Raw genomic sequence first — 24,905 nt, forward strand, 5'->3', positions numbered from 1 at the left:
TTGGATGGAGCTGTTTCCAAACCAAGCTGTAATGCTCATGGTGCATTTGTAGAAGTTGGTGAGAGTTGTTGGGGACGTGCCAAACTTCCTAAGCCTTCGAAGGAAGTAGATTGGCGTTGGTGAGCTTTCTTGGTCGTTGCGTCAATATGGGTGGTCCAGGAGAAGTTGTTGGTGATATTGACTCCTAGGAATTTGAAGTTTTCAACCATCTCTACTTCGGCACCATCAATACAAACTGCGGTATGTGTACCAGCTCACTCCCTGGAGCCAATCACAATCTCTTTTGTCCAGAAGACATTGAGGAATAATATATGGAATGTGACCCAGAAAAAGCAACGTGATAATGGTCAGAATATTCCACAAATTGGTTAAAAACTAAGTATCAGTCAGAACATTAGTGTAGTTCATACAAAACTTAAATGTGTTCTTTAATTTGCAAACGTTCAAAATTTGTACTCTAATGCCATTAACTTATTGGGAATTTGGGTCATTGATTTACAAATACAGTAAACCCTAGTTACAATGGACCATAGTGGGAGAATAGTGTCTGTTTTAGCCGATTGTCCGCTATAACCGTGTAAGGAATTACCGAGGATGGAACACCGATTTTCTGACAACTGATGGTCTCTCCCCCCCCCCCCCTCTCCTCCTCATATAATCCAGAGATTCTAGAGTTAATAGGTTTAATTACACGAGTTCATTTGAAATTCCCTGAGAGGCCACAAATGACTGAATGTGAATGGAATGACGTGCCAGCATCTCCACAGCCGTTTAGAGCCCTGGCTTCCGACCCCACTCCCAACTCGCAGGGTGCACCAGCGAGCCCCTCTCACCTGCTGCTGTCTCTTGATGTCGCCGGTGGCTTGTACCCGCTCCCCGCTCAACCCCCGTCACCTGCTTCTCCCATCGCTCTGTCCAGTCGGCCTCTCCCCCCAACTCCTCCCTCCACCACCGCCACCACTGCCTCCACCTCCTTCTCCCCCCGTCACCAGCATACTCCACCTTGGAAGCGACAGCATGTGAGAGGGGAGGGAGCCCAACCCTGACCAAGAGCGCCCTGAAGACAGCGCATCCTATCGGGGGGCTACAACAACAGCTGTGTCAACCGGTGAAGAGGGGCTTATTGGTGCAGAGCAGCTGCATCGGCGCCTAGTATTAAGGTGAAACCACACGATGTAACTCAACCGACTGAACCAGTCTTAGGGATGGTCCCGACGTCACCAATCCATGTCCTCCAGAGATCCTCCTCCGCTGAATGACTCCAGCACTTTGTGTCCTTTTGTCTAATAATCATCATCTGCAGTCATCGACGATAACGGACACCACTGCCTCCGGTTTTGTCCATTACAACAGGGGTTTACTGTAAACAGACCAACATTAACTTGTAAAAACATTAAAATATACTGAAGACATTCTGTATTTACATGTCAACATCTTCTTCAGGAGGAATACAAGGATTAGAACCATATCATCATCGGCGGTCGCTCGAAAGGAGTATGACTGTCCTCTCCTCTCCGTGCGCTCGCCTACTTGTGGGTCTGCAGATGTCTGTAGAGGCCGATCCACGATCCACACACCTTGGTGCAACGTGGGCAGTGGAGACTGGCGGTGGTTGGTAGTCGTCAAGCCCCCTTCTCTCTTTCCTTACGGTGCTGTCACTTTGTCTCTGCAGCACGGCGTGGTTCCATTTCGTGACGTGCAGCACCTTCCTGCACGGATTTCCTCCAGGAGCGCCTGCCCAGTGCAATGTGCTCCCAGTTGCTCGATGTGATGTGGAATTTCTTCAGGCTGTTCTTGATGTTGTCTTTGAAATGTTTCTTTGGCCCGCCGGGGGCTCGCCGACCTTCCTTCAATTGATTTGTTTGGGGAGACTTGTGTTGGACATGCGGATGACATGGCCATTCCATCGAAGTTGGTGCTGCAGTATTGTGGTGGTGATGCTAGTCATGTTGCCTTCCTCCAGGGCTCTCAGGTGCCTGCTGTAGGTGGTCCATGACTCGGCACCATACAACAAGGTGCAGAGGACAACAGCTCTGTAGACCAGCAGTTTTGTTTGAGCCTTTAGGTCAACCATAGACTTGAACCTACACAGACCCTTGACAGTATAGACACATTCTAATTTCCGCATGTTTTCTCTGTTATATTGCAAGCCATAGCTGAATGAGCAAACTCTAGTGATCACGGCAAGAGAGGGGTATTTGGAATGGCAGCTGTCACTTGTGGAATCACATCACAACAAGAGTTAAAGTCTTCAAAAATAGACAAATGTAAATTTAGTGTCATGGTTTAGTCACTCACTTGGCCTCTACATATAAAGGCAATGCAATGCAGCATCAACAGAGGCTTGTAGAAACAAGGAACTGCAGGTACAGGTTTATCAAGGACAGACACAAAGTGCTGGAGTAACTCAGTGGGTCAGGCAGCATCCTTTTGCACCTTTTCACACCTCGTGTTTCCCTCTCCCCTGACTCTCAGTCCAAAGAAGTATCTCGATCCGAAATGTCATCTATTGCTTTTCTCCAAAGATGCCCATGGATAGGACAAGTTTGAAGGGATATGGACCAAACGCAGGCAGATGGGACTAGTGTAGCTGGAACATGTTGGGCAAGTTGGGCCGAAGGGCCTGTTTCCACACTGTATCACTCTATGCTGCCAGATCCGCTGAGTTACTCCAGCATCTTGTATCTATCTTTGGTGTAAAACAGCATCTGCAGTTCCTTCCTACACAACCCTGGGGCACATGGATAGGTGACGTTTCGGGTCGAGAACCTTCTTCAACAGAGGCTTGAACATGTTGCTGGATTTGACTGTCAACTGGAGAAAGAAAGCACTTTGAAAGAATGCACTATATCCAGGCAAGACATAAATAGAGGACATTTCAAGATAAATTTGGAAACAAAAATGTAGGTTACATTTTTATAGCTAAATTATGTCCCAGTAAATTCAATTAAAACACAGTAATATTTTAAGAAACTATGTTTGGTATTAAATTTACTTTGACTGAGACTTGTCGTCTTTGTGTCCTTTTATAGATTTAACATATCCGAAGGATGTCAGTATAGAATGGAATAGATTGGGGATGATCAGCCATGATCACATTGAATGGCGGTGCTGGTTCAAAGGGCCGAATGGCCTACTCCTTCACCTATTGTCTATTGTCTGTTGTCTATTGAAACTTCGGCTGTTTGGGTAAAGAACAGAAACAAATGATTATGAAATTCCCGTTACCATCTGACGTAGAGATTTTCCCACATTGAAAATAGTTAATAGCTTCACTAAAATGGACCAAAAAAAAGGCTAAGAATGTATTCAAGATCATTTTATCCCAAGAGAAATGTATGCGTTAGGAATATAATTTGTCAAGAGGCTTTTTAATCAGAATTGCCTGAGAAATCTCCGTTAAATATGAATGAATCTGTTTAATTATCCCGTGTTTTACTAGAATGGACAGCATTCGTTCAATGCAGAAAACGATGAGCCAATTACACAGATCAAATGATTCAGCTGATGTGGACAAGAGGCCAATGCGTGGCCTCCAACAATTAAATAGAGCTCTTCTTTAAACAATTAGACGGCTCTTAAAATGAAAATAAAACATTAAGCAATTTTGACATCTTGTGACATGACATAATAGGAAGTCGTCATCCGTTTTAGAACCTGCAGGGAGAGCATGAGGGGGCAACAACCTTCGGGTAACTTATCCGCAAACATAATCAGGTAATAAAAACCTGCTCTTTAATAAGCAAGTTTAATCCATTAGTTGTAAGCACTTTCGTGGCTGCTTGATGATTCTATTCCAAGGATTTATTTAATTACAGCAATGCCAGTCACAGATGATATCAAATATATCTTTGCTGTTAATAAAAATAGGAAAATATTCCACCCCTGACTGTTCTCTAGTTTCTTTGGTTGAAAAAGGGTTAAATGTGCAAGTTTAGCACATACGTGATTAGATATAAATGTTTCTGTGGTAGAATAACTTGCTGAACCTCATCCTCTATCCTCATGTGAAGATTTAATACCTGGCAAGAATAATGGAAAGGAGAGGTGTCAATGGCCAGGGTGATAAATGGTGAGGTCTAGTATCACGCTGTGCACAGATTCACGCAGTTTTTCAGTCAGCAATATATCTTGAGAATCGGAGCATTGAGGCCAAACCAGCTGAAGATTTGTTCTTCCAATTTCCATACTACCTGCACCATTTGATAAGTTGCTGCAAAGATATGATCTTGTATGTGTTGTTTTACACCACCCGTGATATATTGGGGGATGAAACCAGAACACTGGTAAATAGGTTATACACAAAACTCTCAAAAATTAACAGCAGGACGACCGAGTTAAAATAAACAAGCGTTTCTTTCCGAGTCAGTATTCAAATCACAAAGTGTTCAAATAATTCAAAATGAAAGCAGATTAAAAATACTCACGAGACTCAATGCTAACAAACCAAAATGGCTGCAGTTCAAATTTCAAACATAAATCAGACCAGTTCTACAATGCAATGAGGAAATAAACTATTATCATTTCAGGCAGGTAACAGGAAGATACATGGACCAAACGCTCCACAGTCACAGTTCCCTCTAGCGACAGTTCATTATTCACAATTCAGCTGAATCAGTCCAACAAATCTCCACTCAAAGACATTCTCCCTTGGGCAGGACAGCAGTATGCAAGAAATCATTGCTTCCCCTTCTCACATGGAGATCCACATTACTTCAAAGTAAGAGGCTAAAGTACACAAATCAAAAGCTTTTGGAATAGCACCTCGAGTGAAAGCTGAAGGAAGTCAGGAATCGCCAATGAATGTCATAACCCATCTGTTACCAGAACTCCTTTTAACTTAATTTTGGATATATGTTTACCATTTTTGGGTTTCTTTCTTTTCTTTCCACTCCTTTCAACATCAGCTTCTTCTGTCTTGAAGCGTCCCTGACCCTCCAGAGTTTCATCAGTAAATTCAGTTTCTTCCAGCTCTTTTACCAGAACTCGGCACTTCTGTTTGGATTTTCTTGTTGAAACTGCCTCCTCGTCCTCTTTACCATCGTCCCCACCTTCAGTGGCCAGCTTCCTCTTTTTCCTCTTCTTCTTTTTCCCTTTGCCTTTGTTCTCAACGGGGCCTTCCTCCTGATTTGTCTCTGGCTGATTGCTGGCGATGGAACTTTGCCAAAGTAAGTCGTCGCCCGAAACCACTGCCTCCTTCAACCGATCCCATTCACTGTCCGACTCACTGTAATATTCAACACACCATGATTAATGATAGGCTGCATACACTCAGCTGGAATAGAAATGTAATGAACCTGTGAGGCTGCATCGGTATACGTATTCAGTATCGTCCCCTATTCCTGGAAGGTATAACTTAGAAGAAGGATCTCGACCCGAAACGTCACCCATTCTCTCCAGAGATTCTGCCTGTCCCGTTGAATTACTCCAGCATTTTGTGTCTCTCTTAGGTGTAACTTATACATCCAATTCATCTCCGAACATCAAAGAATAAAGTATATATTAATAATCCTTTTTTGGGAGGGAAATCTGATGGTTTAGAGATAGAGTGGAAACAGGCCCTTCAGTTCACCAAGTCCATGCCGACCACCGATCACCCTTACACTAGTTTGGTTTAGTTTAGAGATACAGCGTGGAAACAGGCCCTTCGGCCCACCAAATCCATGCCGACCATTAATCATCCGTACACTCATTTAGTTTAGTTTGGAGATGCAGCGTGGAAACAGGCCCGTTCTCATTCCATGCCAACCAGCAATCACCCACACACTTGTTCTATCCTACACACGAGGGACAATTTACACAGCCCAATTAACCTACAAACCTGCACGTCTTTGGACTGTGGGAGCACCTAGAGAAAACCCACTGTCACAAGGAGAATATACATACTCCGTACAGACAACACCAGTAGTTAGGATTGAACTTGGGTCTCTGGCGCTGTAAGGCAGCAACTTTACCGCTGTGCCACCGTGCCGCCCCTGGTTCCATGTCCTACACACTAGGGACAATTTACAGAAGTCGATTAACCTACAAACCTGCCGTCTTTGTTATGCGGATACACCAGGAAAAACCCCACTGTCAGCACCCGTAGTCAAGATCGAACCCAGGCTCTCTGCTGTTGTGAGGCAGCAGCTCTGCTGCTGTACCGCCCTAATATTACCTAATAGATAACCTAGTTCTGGCTAGAGGGCAGGAACATTGTAATTGTGCTTTCTATATGGCCTTCAATTGTTCAATTCTTAGCCAATGATGAAATAAAATGGAATTCAAACTGGGACACAACATAGAAATATTCAATGTGAAATGTAACTTCAGGGGTCCCATAAACTCAGAGAAGGTACCAAAAATGATATCCAAATATACTGATCTTTCACTGATGCTTGTTAAAGGATTCATGTTCACAAGTTCCACGAGCAGAATTAGGCCATTTGGACAATCAAGCCTACTCCACCATTCAATCATGGCTAATCTATCTTTCCCTCTCAACCCTATTCTGCTGCCTTCTCCCCACAACCCCGGACTCCTGTACTAATCAAGAATCTATCAATCTCCTCCTTAAAAATACCCACTGAATGGGCCTCCACAGCCTTCTGTGGCAATTAATTCCACAGATTTACCATCCTCTGACTAAAGAATTTCCTCCTCAAGTTATTTCTAAAGATACGTCCTTTTATTCTAAGGCGATGGCCTCTGGTCCTGGACTTGCTGGCCTTGGCTCAGTGGCAAATCTTGACCTGCTGACTCAGATGGTCCGCTCTTCAGACTTGAAAGACTTTAGGGATACAGTGCGGAAACAGGCCCTTCGGCCCACTGTGTCCGTGCCAACCAGCGAACACCCCCTATGCTAGTTCTATGCCCTACATACCAGGAGCAATTTACAGAAGCCAATTAACCCACAAACCTGCATGTCTTTGGGATGTGGGAGGAAACTGGAGCACCCGGAGAAAACCCACGCGGTCACAGGGAGAACGTACAAACTCTGTACAGACAGCACCCGTAGTCAGGATCGAACCCGGGTCTCTGGCGCTGTAAGGCAGCAGCTGTACCGCTGCACCACTGTGCTGCTCCCAAGGCTTCGACAAACAACTGAGGCTGCCACTTCCATGCAGTGTGGAGGAAGCGTTGTGTTGCATGCGATGCTGGCTGCCAGATAAGGTGTTCTTCCAGCCAAGGCTCCATTTTCACTCAAATTCCCTCGAGTTGGAAGTTGTACTAGTCTTTCGGAAACCAGTAAGAATCACCAATCACCAGCCATCCAAATCATTTTAAGTGTTCTCAGCAGGTTTCCCTCTGTGTCAACAGCAACTATTTATTTGACACTCATTATCCATCAGGTCACAAATGGTGCTAATACAAACTCTGGTCCTGTTTATTTCTTGGTAGGTTTCCTAAACTGCACCCAAAACCACAAGAGTCCTCAGGGTTATTTGCTGCAATTAAAGATGTTTCCATCAAAAAACTCTAGAAAACCACTTCCTCTAGCTTCTCCAAACCAGCATTGCTCACTTTGTAGGGCAGGAAACAAGACAACACTTGGTTACGATTTGCGCATGTCTGCAGTAAAATGTACTATATCATTTATTATTTAGATTGCAAGCACTTGTGTGCAAAACGCCCAACAAATTTCCAACAAGATGCTTTCTTGATTCACACTTGATGTGAATATGCAAATTATAGCACAGTCAGAGGCCCAGTGACCTCAAATATGGTCATCATTTACATAGTTCTTCCTCTGAAAATCTATTCCGTGATTTCACTGTGAATGCAAGAATTGGAGTGAGGAATTGCAGTTATCAGTGCAGTGTACATTGCCATCTATGTGTGAAGCATGCCCAATGCAGCAAGTTTCAATTGCCGCCGCAACGTACTCGTATTCTTGCACTTCCAAGGCAAGAAAAAGCCTCAGGTCACTTTATGATTGCATTACCAACAGGGACTTTGGTAAGCTAAAAGAGGTAGCTTTTGAGGTTTTATGTGAGATAGAGGCACAAATGAGACTTGGGGGAAGGAAGAGAGTTAAGGTAAGGCATCTGATGCGGCTCGGTGGCGCAGCGGTAGAGACCCGGATTCCATCCAAACTTCAAGTGCAGCCTGTACGGAGTTTGTACATTCTTTCCGTGACAGCGTGGGTCTTCCCTGGATGCTCCGGTTTCCTCCCACATTCCAAAGACGTACAGGTTTGTAGGCAATTGGCTTTGGTATAGATTGTAAATTTGTCCCTAGTGTGTAGGATTGTATACGGGGATCGCGGGTCGGCGCGGATTCAGTGGGCCGAAGGGCCTGTTTCCACAATGTATCTTTAAACTAAACTAAAAAAAAGAGAAAGGAATAGGTCACCCAGTCCATGTCATCTGCTCTGTCGTTCACTAAGAACGTAGTAAATTTTCTATCTCGGCTCCCTTTTCCAGCACGATCACCAAATCCAGAAGGTGGTGACGAGGTCATCAACTTTCTCACATAAGGAAGTGGGGGCTGGTGAATATCTCAGTGTTACATACGTCTGGAGAGCTGCAAGAACATGAGGAATGAGAATTATAAAATTGAAGCACTGTTTTATTGGGAGTTGATATAAGCCACCCAGCAAGCAGACTTATGAAACCAAGTTTGAATCTTTTGATAATAAAGTAGTTCAGATAAATACAGGTCCATCATCAATATTCCGGCACCTCCTTTAATCCGGACAATGTTATGAGAGCGCACTTGAAATCCCCCCGGAAGTTCCCCCGAATATGTGGTGCCTAGGACGGGTGAGGCGGCCGATCTCTACCTCAATGGAACATTTTCATCTGCACATTTTCAGTGGAACCACATACGCGCTTTTTAAATGTTGTCCGCATTAAAGGAGGTGTCGGAATATCAATGCTCTCTTTTTTGTAGTGTGGTGGGAACCTCATTTATAAAAAGGACATTATTGTTGCTCACAGTCTGAAAATGCACACAATTATGAAAGTGAACACCAAAGGACAAAAATATTTGCCTCTTCTTCATTCCAATTCACACTGATGAATTTGCACATTAAATCTTAATTATAATTCTGATCCAACTGAATTGATTTTATTCATCACCACAGGGTAACTCTGGGCTAACATGCTGCCCTTATTATCTGTCACTTTGTGCAGTGCTGGATATGAATGTGGAGCAAGTATTTCAAGACTGACTGATTCTTCTGATGCTTTGAAATGATGCTTTGATTCATTGACCTTGCTTCAAATGCACAGGAAACCTCCAGAGGCTAGTTATATAATGCCTAACTGATGCTTCAGTAGCAATCCTCCACAGGGAAAAATACTTAAGCAAACATGCTAAAATAACAAAATTCTGATGCAATTTTAAATCTATCACTCCACATGGTCCAACGTACCAGTGACTGTTTGCATTTCATCCTAACTTTAGAAAGTTTAAGATGTATTTTCCATACAAAAGCTTAGGGTTCCCATAAAAAATAAACTCTGATTATTAATAACCACTTTCTGCTATTTGCACTTTATCAGTTTATTATTCATGTGTGTATATATTTATATCATGGTATATGGACACATTTATCTGTTTTGTAGTAAATGCCTACTATTTTCTGTGTGCTTAAGCAAAGCAAGAATTTCATTGTCCTATACAGGGACACATGACAATAAACTCACTTGAACTTGAACTTCAACTTGAAAAAACTTAGGTTTAGTGAGCTCATTCAGAATGATGAACTGATTGCCGTTTGGACATAGATTTTGATCATTTAACATCCACATTGACAACATATGTAGACAGAGAATAAGCATTTTTTTAAAAATCCAAGTTCTCACAAAAAAAAATAAAGTTATGCTGTGGCTTTGTCCACTACACAAGCTTTTAATACATAATTCGTCGACTTATTTAATTAACCTATATAAAGATCATGCCCCAAATCTTGTTCTTTGCAACCACAACCAAGGATAAAACTCTGGTATTCTGATCGCTCCCCAGCATAAACTGTCCATGAGGCCATTCACTATTATGCTCACTAGAATTTTGACGTTCTTCCTGCAATCATGTGGGTTTTCTCCAGGTGTTCCGGTTTCCTCCCCCATTCCCAAGATGTACATGTTTGTAGGCTAATTGGCTTCGGTAAAATTGTAAGTTGTCCCAGTGTGTGGCATAGAGTTAGTGTACGGGGTGATCACTGGTCGCCACAGACTCTGTAGGCCGAAGGGCCTGTTTCCATGCTGAATATCTAAAGTAAAATCTAAAGTCTAATTGATGCAACATCTTTTAATGCTTATTCTTCAATTTGATAGGTAACTACTGATAGAACTCTAGAAGTGCATTGTCAATCATTTTAACCTCACAAATTAAACTATTCATAGTTAACTCCCCAAATCCACTGTCCTGAACACACAATCCAAGCTATTGCAACCGGATGTTGAACATTTCCAGTTTCTTCTGCCATAAATGTTCAGACTCAAAGAAGGGCCTTGACTCAAAATGTCAGGACTTTGCGTTTCACTATTAAAGGCCAGGGGATCTCGAAACCCAATATTTCCTGGATTCGCATTCTCAGTCGGAAGCTGACAGCCTGGAGTGGAAAATAACCACCTCCTCCCCGCTCGCCTCTCTTTCCTCCAAGAAACGGCTTCTGTACCTCAGAGTCAGGATTGTGGGCCCAACTATGTTTCTATTCACACAACGTGATTGTCAAAGAATCAATATTATAATGAATTCTCAGATGAATTCGACATTCCCTGTAAAATAGGACATACCTTGAACTAGGCGGGGGCTTCCATTTAACTGGAGATGAAGGTTCGACTTTCCTATGATCCTCGGGTATGCTTGTGGTAAATAATCGAAAACCTGGACAACATTGTTAATGCGTCAAATTATGAGACAATCAAAATAATTACACCAAAGATAGACACAAAATGCTGGAGTAACTCAGCGGGTCAGGCAGCATCTCTGGAGAAAAGGAATAGGTGATGGGGGTGGGGCATTGTTAGACAATGATGGGGGTGGGGCATTGTTAGACAATGATGGGGGTGGGGCATTGTTAGACAATGATGGGGGTGGGGCATTGTTAGACAATGATGGGGGTGGGGCATTGTTAGACATGATGGGGTGGGGCATTGTTAGACAATGATGGGGGTGGGGCATTGTTAGACAATGATGGGGTGGGGCATTGTTAGACAATGATGGGGGTGGGGCATTGTTAGACAATGATGGGGGTGGGGCATTGTTAGACAATGATGGGGGTGGGGCATTGTTAGACAATGATGGGGTGGGGCATTGTTAGACAATGATGGGGGTGGGGCATTGTTAGACAATGATGGGGGTGGGGCATTGTTAGACAATGATGGGGGTGGGGCATTGTTAGACAATGATGGGGGTGGGGCATTGTTAGACAAACAAAAGGGGCTTTCTTCTGCTAAACTCTATCTGCATTTGCTAATCTTCAGTACTTAAAAAACATATATATATTTTTAAATCTGACCACCTTCCAGTCTATCTGTAATAATATTTTTACATTTCTAATAGAGTCATAGTCTTACAGAGTGGAACGGGCACAGCAGCCCAACTTGCCCACACTGACCTTGGCCCATATCCCTCTACCCTAAGGCCTGTCCATGCACCTCTCTAAATATTTCTTAAATGTTGCTATAATATCTGTTAATATCAAAAAGCTTTTAGTCCCGATAAATTAATTAGTTGTTATAGCCATAAATTTATTTACCTTCATCATCACCACTATCTCTGCTGGCTGCTTTAGAAGTGGCCCAGAATTGTCAACAGCAATGATACTGAAAAGTAAAAAAAGACACTTCAATTATATATTTTATCCGCACATTCGCAATGGAACTACCTTCCACCAAGTACACGATGATGCCCAACCAACGACAGAATATGAAGAGGGTGGTGAATCTGTGGAATTCATTGCCACAGACGGCGGTGGAGGCCAAGTCATTGGTTATTTTGGGGGCTTTTATCTCTAGAGCATAGAGGCTGAGAAGTGACCTTATAAAGATACTTACAATAATGATGGAAACAAGTAAGGTGAATGGTCACAGTCCTTTTCCCAGGTTAGGGGAGACTCAAACTAGTTTAGTTTAGATACAGTATGGAAACAGGCCCTTTGGCCCACAGAGTCCACCATAACCATCGATCGCCCATTCACACTAGTTCCATTTTCTCATCCACTTCCCACACATCAGGGACAATTTACCGAGACTAATTAACCTATAAACCAGCACGTTTTTGGGATGTGGGAAGAAACTGGTGCACCCCGGAGGAAACCCACGCAGTCACAGGGGGGAAGTGCAAACTCCACACAGAACAGCACCCAAGGTCAGTATCGAACACAGGTCTTTTGCGTTGTGAGGCAGCAGTTCTATCAACTGCTCCACTGTGCCGTGCTACGCCACTGTGCCACCCTAAGACTATAGATTTAAGGAGAAAGGGAAAGGATTTAAAGGAGACCTGAGGGGCAACATTTTCAACGTGTTGTGGGTACGTGGACAGGGCTACAGCGGAAGTGGCATATGACAATTACAAAATTTAAAATACATTTGGATAAATTCATATATATAAAACAAAGGGTTAAGAGGATATGGGCCAACGCCGGCAAATGGGAACTAGCTCAGGTAGGCAACTTTGTCGACATGGACAAGCTGGGCCATAGGACCAGTTTCCCTGCTCTATAACTCTATGACAGTCGATAAACGCTGGGCTTGCCAGCGACCACAGATCACAAAATAATCTATTTGTAGCACATTCACAGCTTCCTCAGATAAAACCATGGGCATAAGCATGAAAAAAGGCTGGAATATTAAATATACATTCTGATATTTACTGATGCTACTGCGAGTGATCTGGTACTTATTCTCTTACTGCCTTACACCGGAGAGGTATCAGTTATAGCTGGACAAATTAAGTTCATTTATTGAATTAAAAAATCCAAAAAGCAAGGACTTTACACCTTCAGGGCATAACAATTACTACTGCCCCAAACCATTTGAATTGATTCTGCTATTAAGGTGCTTTGGCGGTTAAAGAATAGTTTTTTTTCTCAGATCTGAGTTATTCGTTTTACAATCTTGGTTTCACAGTGGCTTTCCTGATGGATTTATGTGTAGTGATGTGGGCTTTGCTAAGAAGAGCACCACTAATTGCCTCTTCTGAAGTGTCTCTGCTGCAGTACACAGCCTTACTGATTAGCTGAAGTCCTCTGAAGAACCTTCCCTCCACCTTTGGGTAGGTATCTACAGGATTTAATCCCAGCAACAAAGAAAGCACAGAGATATATTTCCAATTTGGGAGAACTTGTCACTTAGAGGGGAATCTGAAAGTAATGATATTCCTATGCATTTGTTGTCTCTGTACTATCGTTGAAAGTAGTCTTTTGATCTTCAAGGAATTACTGCACATTGGCGCAGCAGTTGAGTTGCTGCCTTCCAGCGCCCGACACGCGGGTTCGATCCTGACTACGGGTGCTATCTGCCTGGAGTTTATAAGATATCATTGTGACCACGTGGGTTTTCTCCAGGTGCTCCGGTTTCCACCCACACTCCAAAGATGTACAGGTTTGTAGGTTAATTGGCTGCAGTAAAATTGTAAATTGTCCCTACTGTGAAGAATAGTGTTAGTTGTCGGGGTGATCGTTGATCGGCACCTACTCGGTGAGCCGAAGGGCCTGCTTCCGCACTGTCAAAAGACTACAAGTCTAATGTCTAAAAGAAACAAATAAATGCAGTGCATTTATGGATATGTACTAATGGCATGACATGGTGGAGGGAATTATTGTTTAGATTGCAGTTTAAATGACAATCCAGCATATCACTTTGCTATGAATATCATCGAGCTTTGAGTGTGTATTGATAGTACAGGGCTAAGATATTAGCACACTTCTAACTAGTACCGATAATAGAAGTAGGTTGGTGATCCAAGAGAAGTGCCATTAACCACAATGACCCAAGTGGCATGTCATTCACCACAGGGTAAGAGTGCAGAATGCTTAGAATACAATGGCGGTTACCCACATCCCAAGAGCTCAATGCAAGATCATTCATTTTTTCCTACCCATCTAGCAAGACGCCAAGCTTTTTAGCAACGTGACTTCTGAATTCTGGCGTCGTCTGTAGTTCATTTCTGTCGTGCTGCCGATTATCTCTGTTTTGCCTACAGGGGAGGACAAACCAAGCTTAACATTACCAAAGCGAGAGAAAATTCACAACAAATTCTCTCTCTGAAGAACATTGTTACAACTGTGAACTCACAGTATGGTTTTGATCATAACTGTATAACAATTATCAAAATGTATACCTAATTATACAATTAATAGTACATTTGTCAACTTCCATTTAATAAAAACTCCTTGAACATAAACAGCCTTAACTCCTAATAATTATTTTACAATATGTTAACGAAGTAATTTTCATGTTAGCTTTGTCCAGTAACTTTGACCAGACAGCATTATCGGGCAAAGATGTACTCAGTAATATGAGAGCAGAGGGTGCACAGTGGTGCAGCAGTAGAGTTGCTGCCTTACAGCACTAGAGACCCGGGTTCGATCCTGACCACAGGTACTGTCAGTACAGAATTTGTACGTTCTCCCCATGACGTGTGTGGGTTTTGTCCGGTTTGTCTAGTTTCCTCCTACACTCCAAAGACGTACAGGTTTCTAGGTTAATTGGCTTGAAAAAATTGCAAATTGTCCCTAGTGTGTAGGATAGTGTTAGTGTGCGGGAATCGCTTGTCAGCGCGGACTTGTTGGGCAAATGGGCCTTTTCCACGCTGTATCTCTAAATTAAACTAAAAAACTAAACCACAGATAATAGGAAAGATCTAGCTGTTAATAACATCTGAACGCTCAAAACGAGAAGTTCCAGAACTCAGATCGCACATAGCTGAAACCAGATAGACAGAAAATACTGGAGTACCTCAGTGGGATTGGCAGCGATTGGCAGTGGGACTGGAGTCTGAAGAAGGGTCTCGACCCGAAACGTCACCCATTCCTTCATGAAACCACATCTGAGTAAGTTAATGTGGACCTTGTGATGATGGCTCTCCCTCAATGGATGAGAATACTGGACCAGAATACTGGCAGTTGTATAAATGACAGGCAATATAATGCTAGTAACCTCTGACACTGTCCTTAGTAACCAGGAATCAATAATAAAGACAGGCTTGTGGGGATCACTCGAATACCAGGAACAATTCATTAAAACAATAGGCTCCTGTCATGACCTATACAGTTGTTTGGAAGTCACTATTCCTAGGCCTTCTGAATCATGCATACATTATTGGAAACTTCAGTAAATTTGGTGAACATGTTCCATTGAAATGTATTAAAAATGAATAAACTTTACTACGTACGTTACTGTTTTTGATAACCAAACAGTAAAACAAATAAGCACAACTCCTGCAGCAAATAAAGATTCATAAATCCCACATACCGTGAATATTGAGTGGAAAACAACATTACAGAATACAGTCAAATGGAAACCTTGCGTTTATATACCTGAGACTTGGTTTTATTGACACTGAAGTCGTCTTATCTTCACTGGTCCCAGCTAGTGACAAAAAATATTATAAAAAAGGATAATAATTATAATTATGAAAAGGAAGCTTCCCCCAATTCAAAAGTATCTGACATGCTTTTGGAATTGAGACCAAATATTAAAAGGGAACGATTCAAAGCAAAACAATCGAAACTAAAATATTTTATAATTTTGAAAGTTACTGAAGAATGATCTGAAACTAAAGTTTGCAGACAGCACCAAAACAGGTGGAGTCGTAGATAATGAAGGTTGTCTGAGGACACTGTGGAACATTGGCTCGGCTGGGAATTTGGGTGTACAGTGCAGATGGAATTTAATCTAGACAGGAGTGAGGTAATGCACTTTGGGAGTTAAATTATGGCAAAACATACACAGGAAACGGCATGAAAATAAGAGATCTGTGTACAGACAGGTCTTGTTTAGTTTACTGTCATGTGTACCGAGGTACAGTGAAAAGCTTTTGTTGCGTGCTAACCCGTCAGCGGAAAGACAATACATGATTACAACGAACAACAGACAATAGACAATAGGTGCAGGAGTAGGCCATTCGGCCCTTTGATCCAGCACTGCCATTCAATGTGATCATGGCTGATCATCCCCAATCAGTACCCCGTTCCTGCCTTCTCCACATATCCTCTGACTCCGCTATCTTTAAGAACCCAATGTAGCTCTCTCTTGAAAGTATCCAGAGAACCGACCTCCACCGCCCTCTGAGGCATAGAATTCCACAGACTCACAACTCTCTGTGTGAAAAAGTGTTTCCTCATCTCTGTACTAAATGGCTTGCCCCTTATTCTTAAACTGTGGCCCCTGGTTCTGGATTCCCCCAACATCGGGAACATGTTTCCTTCCTCTACCGTGTCCAAACCCTTTATAATCTCATATATTTCAATAAAATCCCCTCTCATCCTTCTAAATTCAAGAAGGATTTTGGAATAACCATCCACAGTGTACATGATTAAGGGAATAACGTGAATAACATTTTGTGCAAGATATAGTCCAGTAAAGTCCGATCAAAGATAGGCCAAGGTTCTCCGATAAGGTAGAGAGTATCACTAATAAACGTCAATAAACATGCAATTCATTTTAAGGCACGAAAGCAGCAACTTTTATACAGGATTTTAAGAAATAATGCAAAAAGGAGGTATTTACTTTTCACATATTACACAGATTGCAAAGTAGACCAAGATGGGACCATGTAATAAATCCAGGTGGAGTTTTATTTAGAGGTCATATATACCTATAGTTCTCTGAGATCCGAGATCCCAAGCCGCCTCTCTGAGGCGGGACCATTCCTCCGCGTTGTCAGAGTCTGAACTCCTCGCCTCCACGGCCGCCGCCATTTCAATCTCCCCGCTCACGCCGGCCCGACCGGCTCGCGCGGCCCCATGGGAGATGTAGTTGCGTGAGCTTCGGCACTGCGGAAAGCCATGCGCACTGACGTCACTGCGAAACTACAACACCCACAATGCACGACGGCAGGCTGGAGACGTGAGGGTCCATGTTACGCTGGGCGCCGCCTCCTCTTCCTCCATAGCAACGGATTCCAGCATCTTGTCCACCTCCGAAGATAGACACAAAAAGCTGGAGTAACTCAGCGGGACAGACAGCATCTCTGGAGAGAAGGAATGGGTGACGTTTCGGGTCGAGACCCTTCTTCAGTGTGCCATCAGTGTGTAAATTCCCAGCCGAGCCAGGAACCATCTCCAATGTGCGTTTGTCCTCACTGACAACGGAGGAGGCCCAGGACAAGTTCAAGTTCATTGTCATGTGTCCCTGATAGGACAATGAAACTCTTGCTTTGCTTCAGCACACAGAACATAATAGGCATTGACTACAATGCACATGAATAAATAAACTGATAAAGTGCAAAATGACATAAAGGTCAGTATGGGAATGGGATGGGGCAGAGTGAATCCAAACGCAAATTGGAGGAACGGCACCTCATATTTCGCTTGGGCAGCTTACAACCCAGCGGTATGTGTATTGAAGATGGACACAACAAGCTAGAGTAACGCAGCGGGTCAGGCAGCATCTCTGGAGAAAATGAATAGGTGACGTTTCGGGTCGAGACCCTTCTTGATTTCTCTAACTTCAAGTAACCGTTGCATCCCCTCTCCTTTCATCCCTCTCCCACCCTAGTCGTGGTACTAGTATGTTTCACTGGCCTCTTGGTGAGTTTCATTGCCTGTTTAACTCGTTAACACTTAGCCCAAGCCAACAATGCACTGTTTCCTTGATCATCGTTACTTTGTTGTATATCTTTCATTCATTTGTTCTATATATCTTCATGTCATTGTCTATTCTCTCATTTCCCTGACTCTCAGTTTGAAAAAGGTGTTGATCTGAAACGTCACATATTCCTTTTCTCCAGAGATACTGCCTGACCTGCTGAGTTACTCCAGCTTCTTGCGTCTATCTTTGGTTTAAACCAGCATCTGCAGTTCCTTCCTGCACATTTTATTTTCGTATTGGATATAATCAGGGATTCATACAGTATGGAAACGGGCTCATCGGCCCAACTTGCCGACAATGTCTTCCTCAACTGGAAAATAATATCCCAACTATACTTAATTCCCTGACTGATGAAAGCCAGCATGCCAAAAGCCTTCATCATCCTATCTACATGCGATGCCACTATTTATTTGTACTCCTAGATCCCTCTGCTCTACAACACTCCCCAGGGCCCTACCTTTCACTGTGAAAGTCCTGCACTGGTTTGACTTTCCAAAATGCAATACTTTGCACTTTGAATGAAATACACTTAGCCATTCCTCGGTCCTCATACCTAGTTAATCAAGATCACGCTGTAATTCTTGATAACCATCTTCACTATCTACGATATCGCCTATTTTAGTGTCAGCTTGTTGTGCCTCAGAGCCAGGTGTGGCACCACAGATCTGTTCTTCTACTGCTCTCGCTCCCATCTGTATCCAGAATGGTTTACGTGTTTTCAAGGAGAATGGTCACGTGGGGATTCTTGCACTCTCTGCCTACTAATAAAGAACAGAGAACAGGGAAGGGATAAGACTTTTGCTTCCATCACAGTGAGGAGGTGTTTGAAGATTCACTGTGATGGATGTTTGTGTGGAATTGTGTTAATTGTGTGTTTTGGTTCTGACTGTAGGAACAAAATTTCATTTGAACCTTGTTTGTTTAAATGACAATAAATGGCGTTCTATTCTATTCTACTTCCCTTTCCCGATGTTCATTCATCTACTTTTCCCTGCACTTTAGGTGTGACCACCTCTCTGTAACTCCTATCTACGATGCTCTCATTCTTCCAGATGATCCTGAGGTCGTGTCCAGTTCCCTCATGAAATCAGTCAAGAGGAAGTAAAGGGATTTTCCATGTTGAAGGTTCCTTTGTGAGGGTGCAGCTCCCTCTGCTGAGCAAACAAAGTATAAATGGAGAATGCTCACAGTAAGTAAATATGAATACCATATGTAACTTATCCTTAGTAATCTTTACCATTGCCTTAATCAGTAACTACATGTAAAATGCACTTCAGTGGCTGTAACCAGTTTTAGGATATCATGAATATCTGAAAGGGTAATAACAAGTAACTGAGATTTCTTTCTACTTTATTACAAATATTTAATTTTGATCAAAATTATTGAGGCCTAGCAGGGCTGGAAATCAACATATTTTTGGTTGACAGGTTTTAGATTGAATCAACACAGTGCATGTATAAAAGATGGTAACATGGTTTTAGTATAATGAATGCATGAAATTGGTTGGTGGATTTGGAGGATTCTGCCGAGGCAAAATACTAGTTACTTGAAGATACATCTAGAAGATACATCTAAAAAGACAGGGACCGTGGAATTCTTTGTCTGGTGGAATTCGGTGAAATTCCTTGTTTTTTGCATATAATACACAAGTATTCAAAGAGTCACCAGGTTTCTGGCACCGACAATGTTATAAAGGTACTCACTAGAGTCATGTGGCGGCGCTGGCGGCGCTGTGATACAGCTGCGGCTCGCCTGCAGTCTGTCTGTTTTTACTTTTTGTGTTGTTTTTTTTGTCTAGTTTAGTAATTTTTTTGGTTATTAGGTGGTGTTATGTGTGTGGGGGGAGGGTGAAACAGAGCTTTCTGTCTCTCCCTTCGGGGGAATGCGACTTTTTGTCGTATCCCCCTTCTCTTCCCCGTCTGCGCTGAGGCCTAATGGCGGAGCTGGCGGCCTCCAACCTGCGACCGACCTCGAGGGTCCGGAGGTAGAGCCAGCCAGGACTCACCAACGCGAAGGCTGGCCGTCTTCGAGCTGTGGCGACGTCCGGGGTAGCGGGCAAGGCGACTTCGGCGCTCCGGTGAGGTGCGGACGGCGCGGAGCTGAGACACTCCTGTAGTGAGCGGCACGGCTACTGGCTGGAAGGCGCTCCCGTGTGAGCAGCCCGGTGCGGGGCTGAGACGCTGCCGTGTGGGCGGACCGGCTCCCGGCTGGAAGGTGCTCTCGTGGGGGAGCACCGCGTGCGGGGCTGAGACGCTGCCTTGTGGGCAGGCCCGGTGCGGGGCGGAGACGGTGCTACGGCGGCTGAGGCGGCGTTCTGGCGGCGGCGACCTGGATCCGGGGCTTCGGCCGCGGGCCAGTGGAGGACAATGTCGGGAGCTCGCAGGGTCACAGGCTGGTGCCTGTTTTCCGGAAGCACCCGTTGCAACAGCTGCGGGCAGCTTCGACCACCCCCGGGCCCGCGGAGCTTGAACCGCGGGACTGATGCCATCGCCCGGTGGGGTATCGCCTCGGCGCAGAGGGTAGAAGAGGAGGGAAGAGACAGTAACTCTAAGACTTTGCCTCCCTCACAGTGAGGAGGTGTTTGGTGACTCCTGTGGTGGATGTTAATTTGTGTTTATTGGTTTTGTTATTATTACATGTATGGCTGCAGGCAACAGCATTCGTTCAGACCGAAAGGTCTGAATGAACAAATAAAGGATTCAATTCAATTCAATGTTGGTCCCTCTTTGTTCCCGGTGGCCCCATCTCATGGATGGGAATAAATCATTCTTGATCCTGAGAGAGTGCTGAAGAAAAGAGAGTAACAGCTGGAGATGCAAGATCCTACTTGCCTTCGTATGTTGCATGGCTGCATTGTGAATTAAATAGAGTGAGAACTGATGTAGAATGGTATAACTAGTGGAACTCTGAATCTACAGATTTTCTGTTAATATCATCAGCCGAGAGTTTGGTTTGATCCTGCCAGGGCAAATCCAAAGTCCATCTGATATTGAGCTGTGGACCACATCGATATCAGGCCAGAAAGACACATGCTCGCATCACCAGAAATCTGGTGGCACACTGGCACAGCCGGAAGAGCTGCTGTTTCACAGTGCCAGAGACCTGGGTTTGATCCCAACCTTGGGAGCTTTCTGTGTGGAGTTTGCACATTCTCCCTATGACCATGCAGATTTCCTCTGAGTGCTCTGGTTTCCTGCCAAATCCCAAAGACATGGGTTAATTGGCCTCTGTAAATTGCTCCAAGTGTGTCGGGAGCGGATGCAAAAGTAGGATAAAGCAGATCTCGTGTGAATGGGTGATCCATAGTTGGCGTGGACTCGATGGGCCGAAGGCCTATTTCCATGCTGTATCTTTCAATCAAGACTTTGTTCATAGCTGCAAGCTGATTTGGTGGAAAGTGGTGGGAAACCTAAAACGTGAGATAGGGAGGTGACTGGAATAGGATTTAGTGAGGTCAGGAAGCATTTACACTCCCTCCCCTCAACCTGCACTATTTAAGAAGATTTCCAATTATTTTACAGGTTATTGGGGTCTGGGTTGGAGTTTTACCGATCCATCAGTAGTTTAAATTTTGGCTGTGGGAGCAAAATTATTTCCTGGAGTCTTCAGACAACATAAGAGGTGGGAACCTTCATGATATTTGAAAGAACTCTTGACGGGGAGACTGAGTATCGGTGCCTGTAAGCCTGTCAAACTTTCCCTCACTGGTTTGCTGATGCTGCCTACAACTGTGCGGCACCTTCACCTACAAGAGGGGTGAGTGTGTTAGATGTGACGTATGTGCCATTTGTGAGTAGCTGACGATAGATGGAAGCTCTGAGATGTGGGTTATTCGTGTTGGGGTGATCAAATATGTGAAGGCTTTGAGGGACAATGAGACTTTGATTCAAAATTATGGCAGTGGTGTCTAAGATCATGAGGGGAATAGATAGTCTTTTACACAATGGGGAATCAAGAACCATGGGACATAAGTTTAAGGTGAGAGGGGAAAGACTTAATAGGAATCTGAGGGCCAACTTTTTCACACAGTTATATGGAACGAACTGTCAGAGGAGGTAGTTAAACCAGCTACAATAACAACATTTAAAAGACATTTGGACAGGAAAGATTTCGAGGGATATAGGCCATAGGTGAGCTGATGGGATTAGTGCAGATGGGGCACAGTGCTTGGCATGGGCAAGTTGGGCCAAAGGCACTGTTTCTGTGCTGCATGACTCTCCGACTAAGTTAAAGCTTGGAATCAGTTATCGCTGGCTCATTCAAAGCTGTGTGAGTCATTGCAGGCATAGAAGAGTATGTGCAGTGTTAAACAGGCTAGTCACTGCAGACTGGACATGGCCCCTGCTTGGCCAGCCTTCACAAATGGGGCAGCAGTCCAACCCCATGGTGTGCTTGTGGAGAGCAGCAAACAATGCAACACATCATTGAAGCATGCCCTCAACAAAGACTCAAAGGAGGACTTGTCACCCTTCATACAGCAGATCAAGAGGCAACTGCTTGGCTAAAGGACTTTGCATTCGCTAAATAAACTGCAGTCGTAGTAAAGAAGTTTGAACATGGATTTTGCATATGACATCCACTGGTTCAGGTGGATGCCAGCTAACCTCCCTTTTCTCATTTTCTCACATACTCCCATTTTCTCTTTCGAGGCCCACTTTACACTGAAAAAACGCACGTTATGACATTAAATTCTGGGCCTATAATTTCAACAAGAATGTTTGTTTTATATTGCATTGCAACTATCACATATTTCTTCAAAATAATCACTTTTTACTTAGAGAAAGGAAACAAGTCTTTTTTATTGCCTTTGTTTCCGATAAGGATTGATTGGCCCCGACCAAGAGGATAAGCTGGAGATATGAAAGCAGCTGCCTTCTGTAGAGAGTTCCTGGGAAATCCTCTCTTGTTTAGGCCATTTCCATCAGAAGATTGCTATGTAATAGCCTGTCTGAAGAAATGTCTCGACCCAAAACGTCACCCATTCCTTCTCTCCAGAGGCGCTGCCTGTCCCGCTGAGTCACTCCAGCATTTTCTGTCTATCTTCAGCATATAATATAGGCAATAATGAGTTCAAGTTGATCTTATGCTTTGCAGCTAACCACCTTGTGAGTAATTTATGACATTGTATGCAGGTTTAGCCATCCTCCATGTGAGTGGAGTTACCAGTTTATGCAAAGCTCAGTGCAGGAAGTCAACTGCTTAAAGCATTGAAGCTTAAGTTTGGAAAGAGGATGAAAGCCACTTAAAATGTCAATTTGTACCCACATACCCAGAGTGCGTTTGTGGCTAACCCATTATCCCTTAATTTATCTCTTGACTCTCAGTCTGAAGAAGGGTCTTGACCTGACACACCTATCCTTTTCTCCAGAGACCTGCCTCACCCGCTGAGTTACCCCAGCATTTGTGTCTATCTTCGGTGTAAACCAGCATCTGCAGTTCCTTCCTACACACTTTGTCTGCTCCACTGCGAAATCTCCTCAAGGTATGCCTACTTTGCAGAAGTTTTCCTCCTCTCTCCGACGGGAATTCTGCAACTCCCTCTCTCGCTGCTTCCCTCTGTGATTCTCCTTGGCCATCGGCACCAGCTCTGATTTGTTCTGTACCGTTTCATACCTCTAGATTCCCTCTCCCCGACTCAGTCTGAAGAAGGGTCTCGACCCGAAACGTCACCTATTTTTTTCTCCAGAGATGCTGCCTCAACTGCTGAGTTACTCCAGCATTTTGGGTATATCTTCGGTGTAAACCAGCATCTGCAGTTCCTTCCTACACACTCCCCTAACTCTTCTTTACAAATAAGAAAACTGTTTGGGGGTAAATGCTATATTAATGCAAAAATAAATTAAACGTGTTTTAGTTCTGTAGCTGTGATGAAGATTTTTTGAAAACCATGAAGAACCCTGCACAAACTTCACCAAGACTTCAGTAACAATTAAATTTTCCTTGAAATTCCGTGAGGAGTTCCACAAGGGGGGTAGATGATTCACTATTGTTTAAGACGCCTTGACATGATCGCCTTGGTGCTTGTTCAATGACATTTTGTCAAGAGTTCCTCGAGTCATAGAGACACATATCATGGAAGCAGGCCCTTCGGCACAACCTCTCCACGCTGACCAACACGCCCCATCCACACTAATCTCAATTGCCTTTGGCCCATATCTTTCTAAACCTATCCTATCCACATACCTGTCTAAATGTTTCTTAACAGTTGTCATAGCACCTGCCTCGATTACCTCCTCCAGCAGATCGGTGCATATACCTACTAACCTTTGTGTAAAAAAAAAAGTAGCCCCTCAGGTTCCTGTTAAATCCTTTTCCCCCTCACCTTAAACCTATGTCCTCTGGTTCTAGATTTGCCTACTCTGGCAAAAATACTCCGCATTTACCCCATCTGTTCTTCTCATGATCTTGTCTGGACGAAGAGTGGAAGAAGACAAGAAGCCCGGTCCCGCCAGCCACGTACAGAGCGAAGTGCTGTCACTCCCCTCCATCTGACCATTGGACTTCCCTCCTCCAGCAGGTACCGGTGCCCTCTAACACTGAGCACCTCGAGCCCAGCTCAGCGGCTTATTGCATGCATAGCAAGTATGAAGAAGTCCTGGGTTCGGTCCGTGGATAAATTCCTGGAGAGGTCCGACCAAAGGTTTGAAAGGATTTGGACCGTAAGACCAATGTTACCCCCACTCCCAGAGAACAAAGACCGTGACAGCTGAGAGGGATACACGACAGCCAAGATATAAACTGCAGCCCTCAGTGGACATGGGTCACTGATGCAGCTTTACAATAACCTGCAGCTGAAACCAAAATTTGTGTTCTGACGGCAAACATTCAAATAATTACGTCTTTTTGGAGATTATAACCTCCAATCAGCAATTCAGTTCCTAGATCATCGAACAGTACAGGAACAGGCCCTTCGTCCCATTATGTCTGCACTGAACATGATGCCGAGTTGAAGTAATCCCCTCTGCCTGCACGTGATCCATCTCCTTCCATTCCCTGCATATCCGTGTCCCTATCTAAAAGCTTCTTAAATCCCTCTTTTGTAACTGCCTCCACCACGAACCTGGCAGCACATTCCAGGCACTCTGTGTAAAAAAAAAAAAAATAAATAAAAAAAACCTTGCCCTGCACTTATCCTTTAAATTTTGCCCCTCTCACCTT

At 43.8% G+C, this 24,905-nt stretch overlaps 1 protein-coding gene across 5 annotated transcripts; it reads right to left on the reverse strand.

Moving 5' to 3' along the window:
• Positions 1–3,303: 3,303 nt before the first annotated feature.
• c25h12orf43 (chromosome 25 C12orf43 homolog) lies at positions 3,304–16,892 on the reverse strand. 5 transcript variants are annotated; one of them, XM_033043681.1, is made up of 6 exons: positions 16,753–16,892; positions 15,473–15,524; positions 14,032–14,130; positions 11,694–11,756; positions 10,725–10,816; positions 5,067–5,227 (listed from the first exon to the last, which is right to left on the reverse strand). In XM_033043681.1, exons 1-6 carry the CDS (start codon positions 16,853–16,855, stop codon positions 5,199–5,201), a joined length of 438 nt encoding a protein of 145 aa, XP_032899572.1. In that variant the 5' UTR covers positions 16,856–16,892; the 3' UTR covers positions 5,067–5,198. The 5 variants fall into 5 exon arrangements, with proteins under 5 accessions (XP_032899568.1, XP_032899570.1, XP_032899569.1 ...); XM_033043680.1 differs by having other exon boundaries at positions 10,725–10,815; positions 11,690–11,756; XM_033043677.1 differs by lacking the exons at positions 10,725–10,816; positions 11,694–11,756 and having other exon boundaries at positions 3,304–5,227.
• Between the last annotated feature and the right edge of the window lie 8,013 nt (positions 16,893–24,905).

Source organism: Amblyraja radiata, chromosome 25, assembly GCF_010909765.2.
Source record: "Amblyraja radiata isolate CabotCenter1 chromosome 25, sAmbRad1.1.pri, whole genome shotgun sequence".
Lineage (NCBI taxonomy): Eukaryota > Metazoa > Chordata > Chondrichthyes > Rajiformes > Rajidae > Amblyraja > Amblyraja radiata.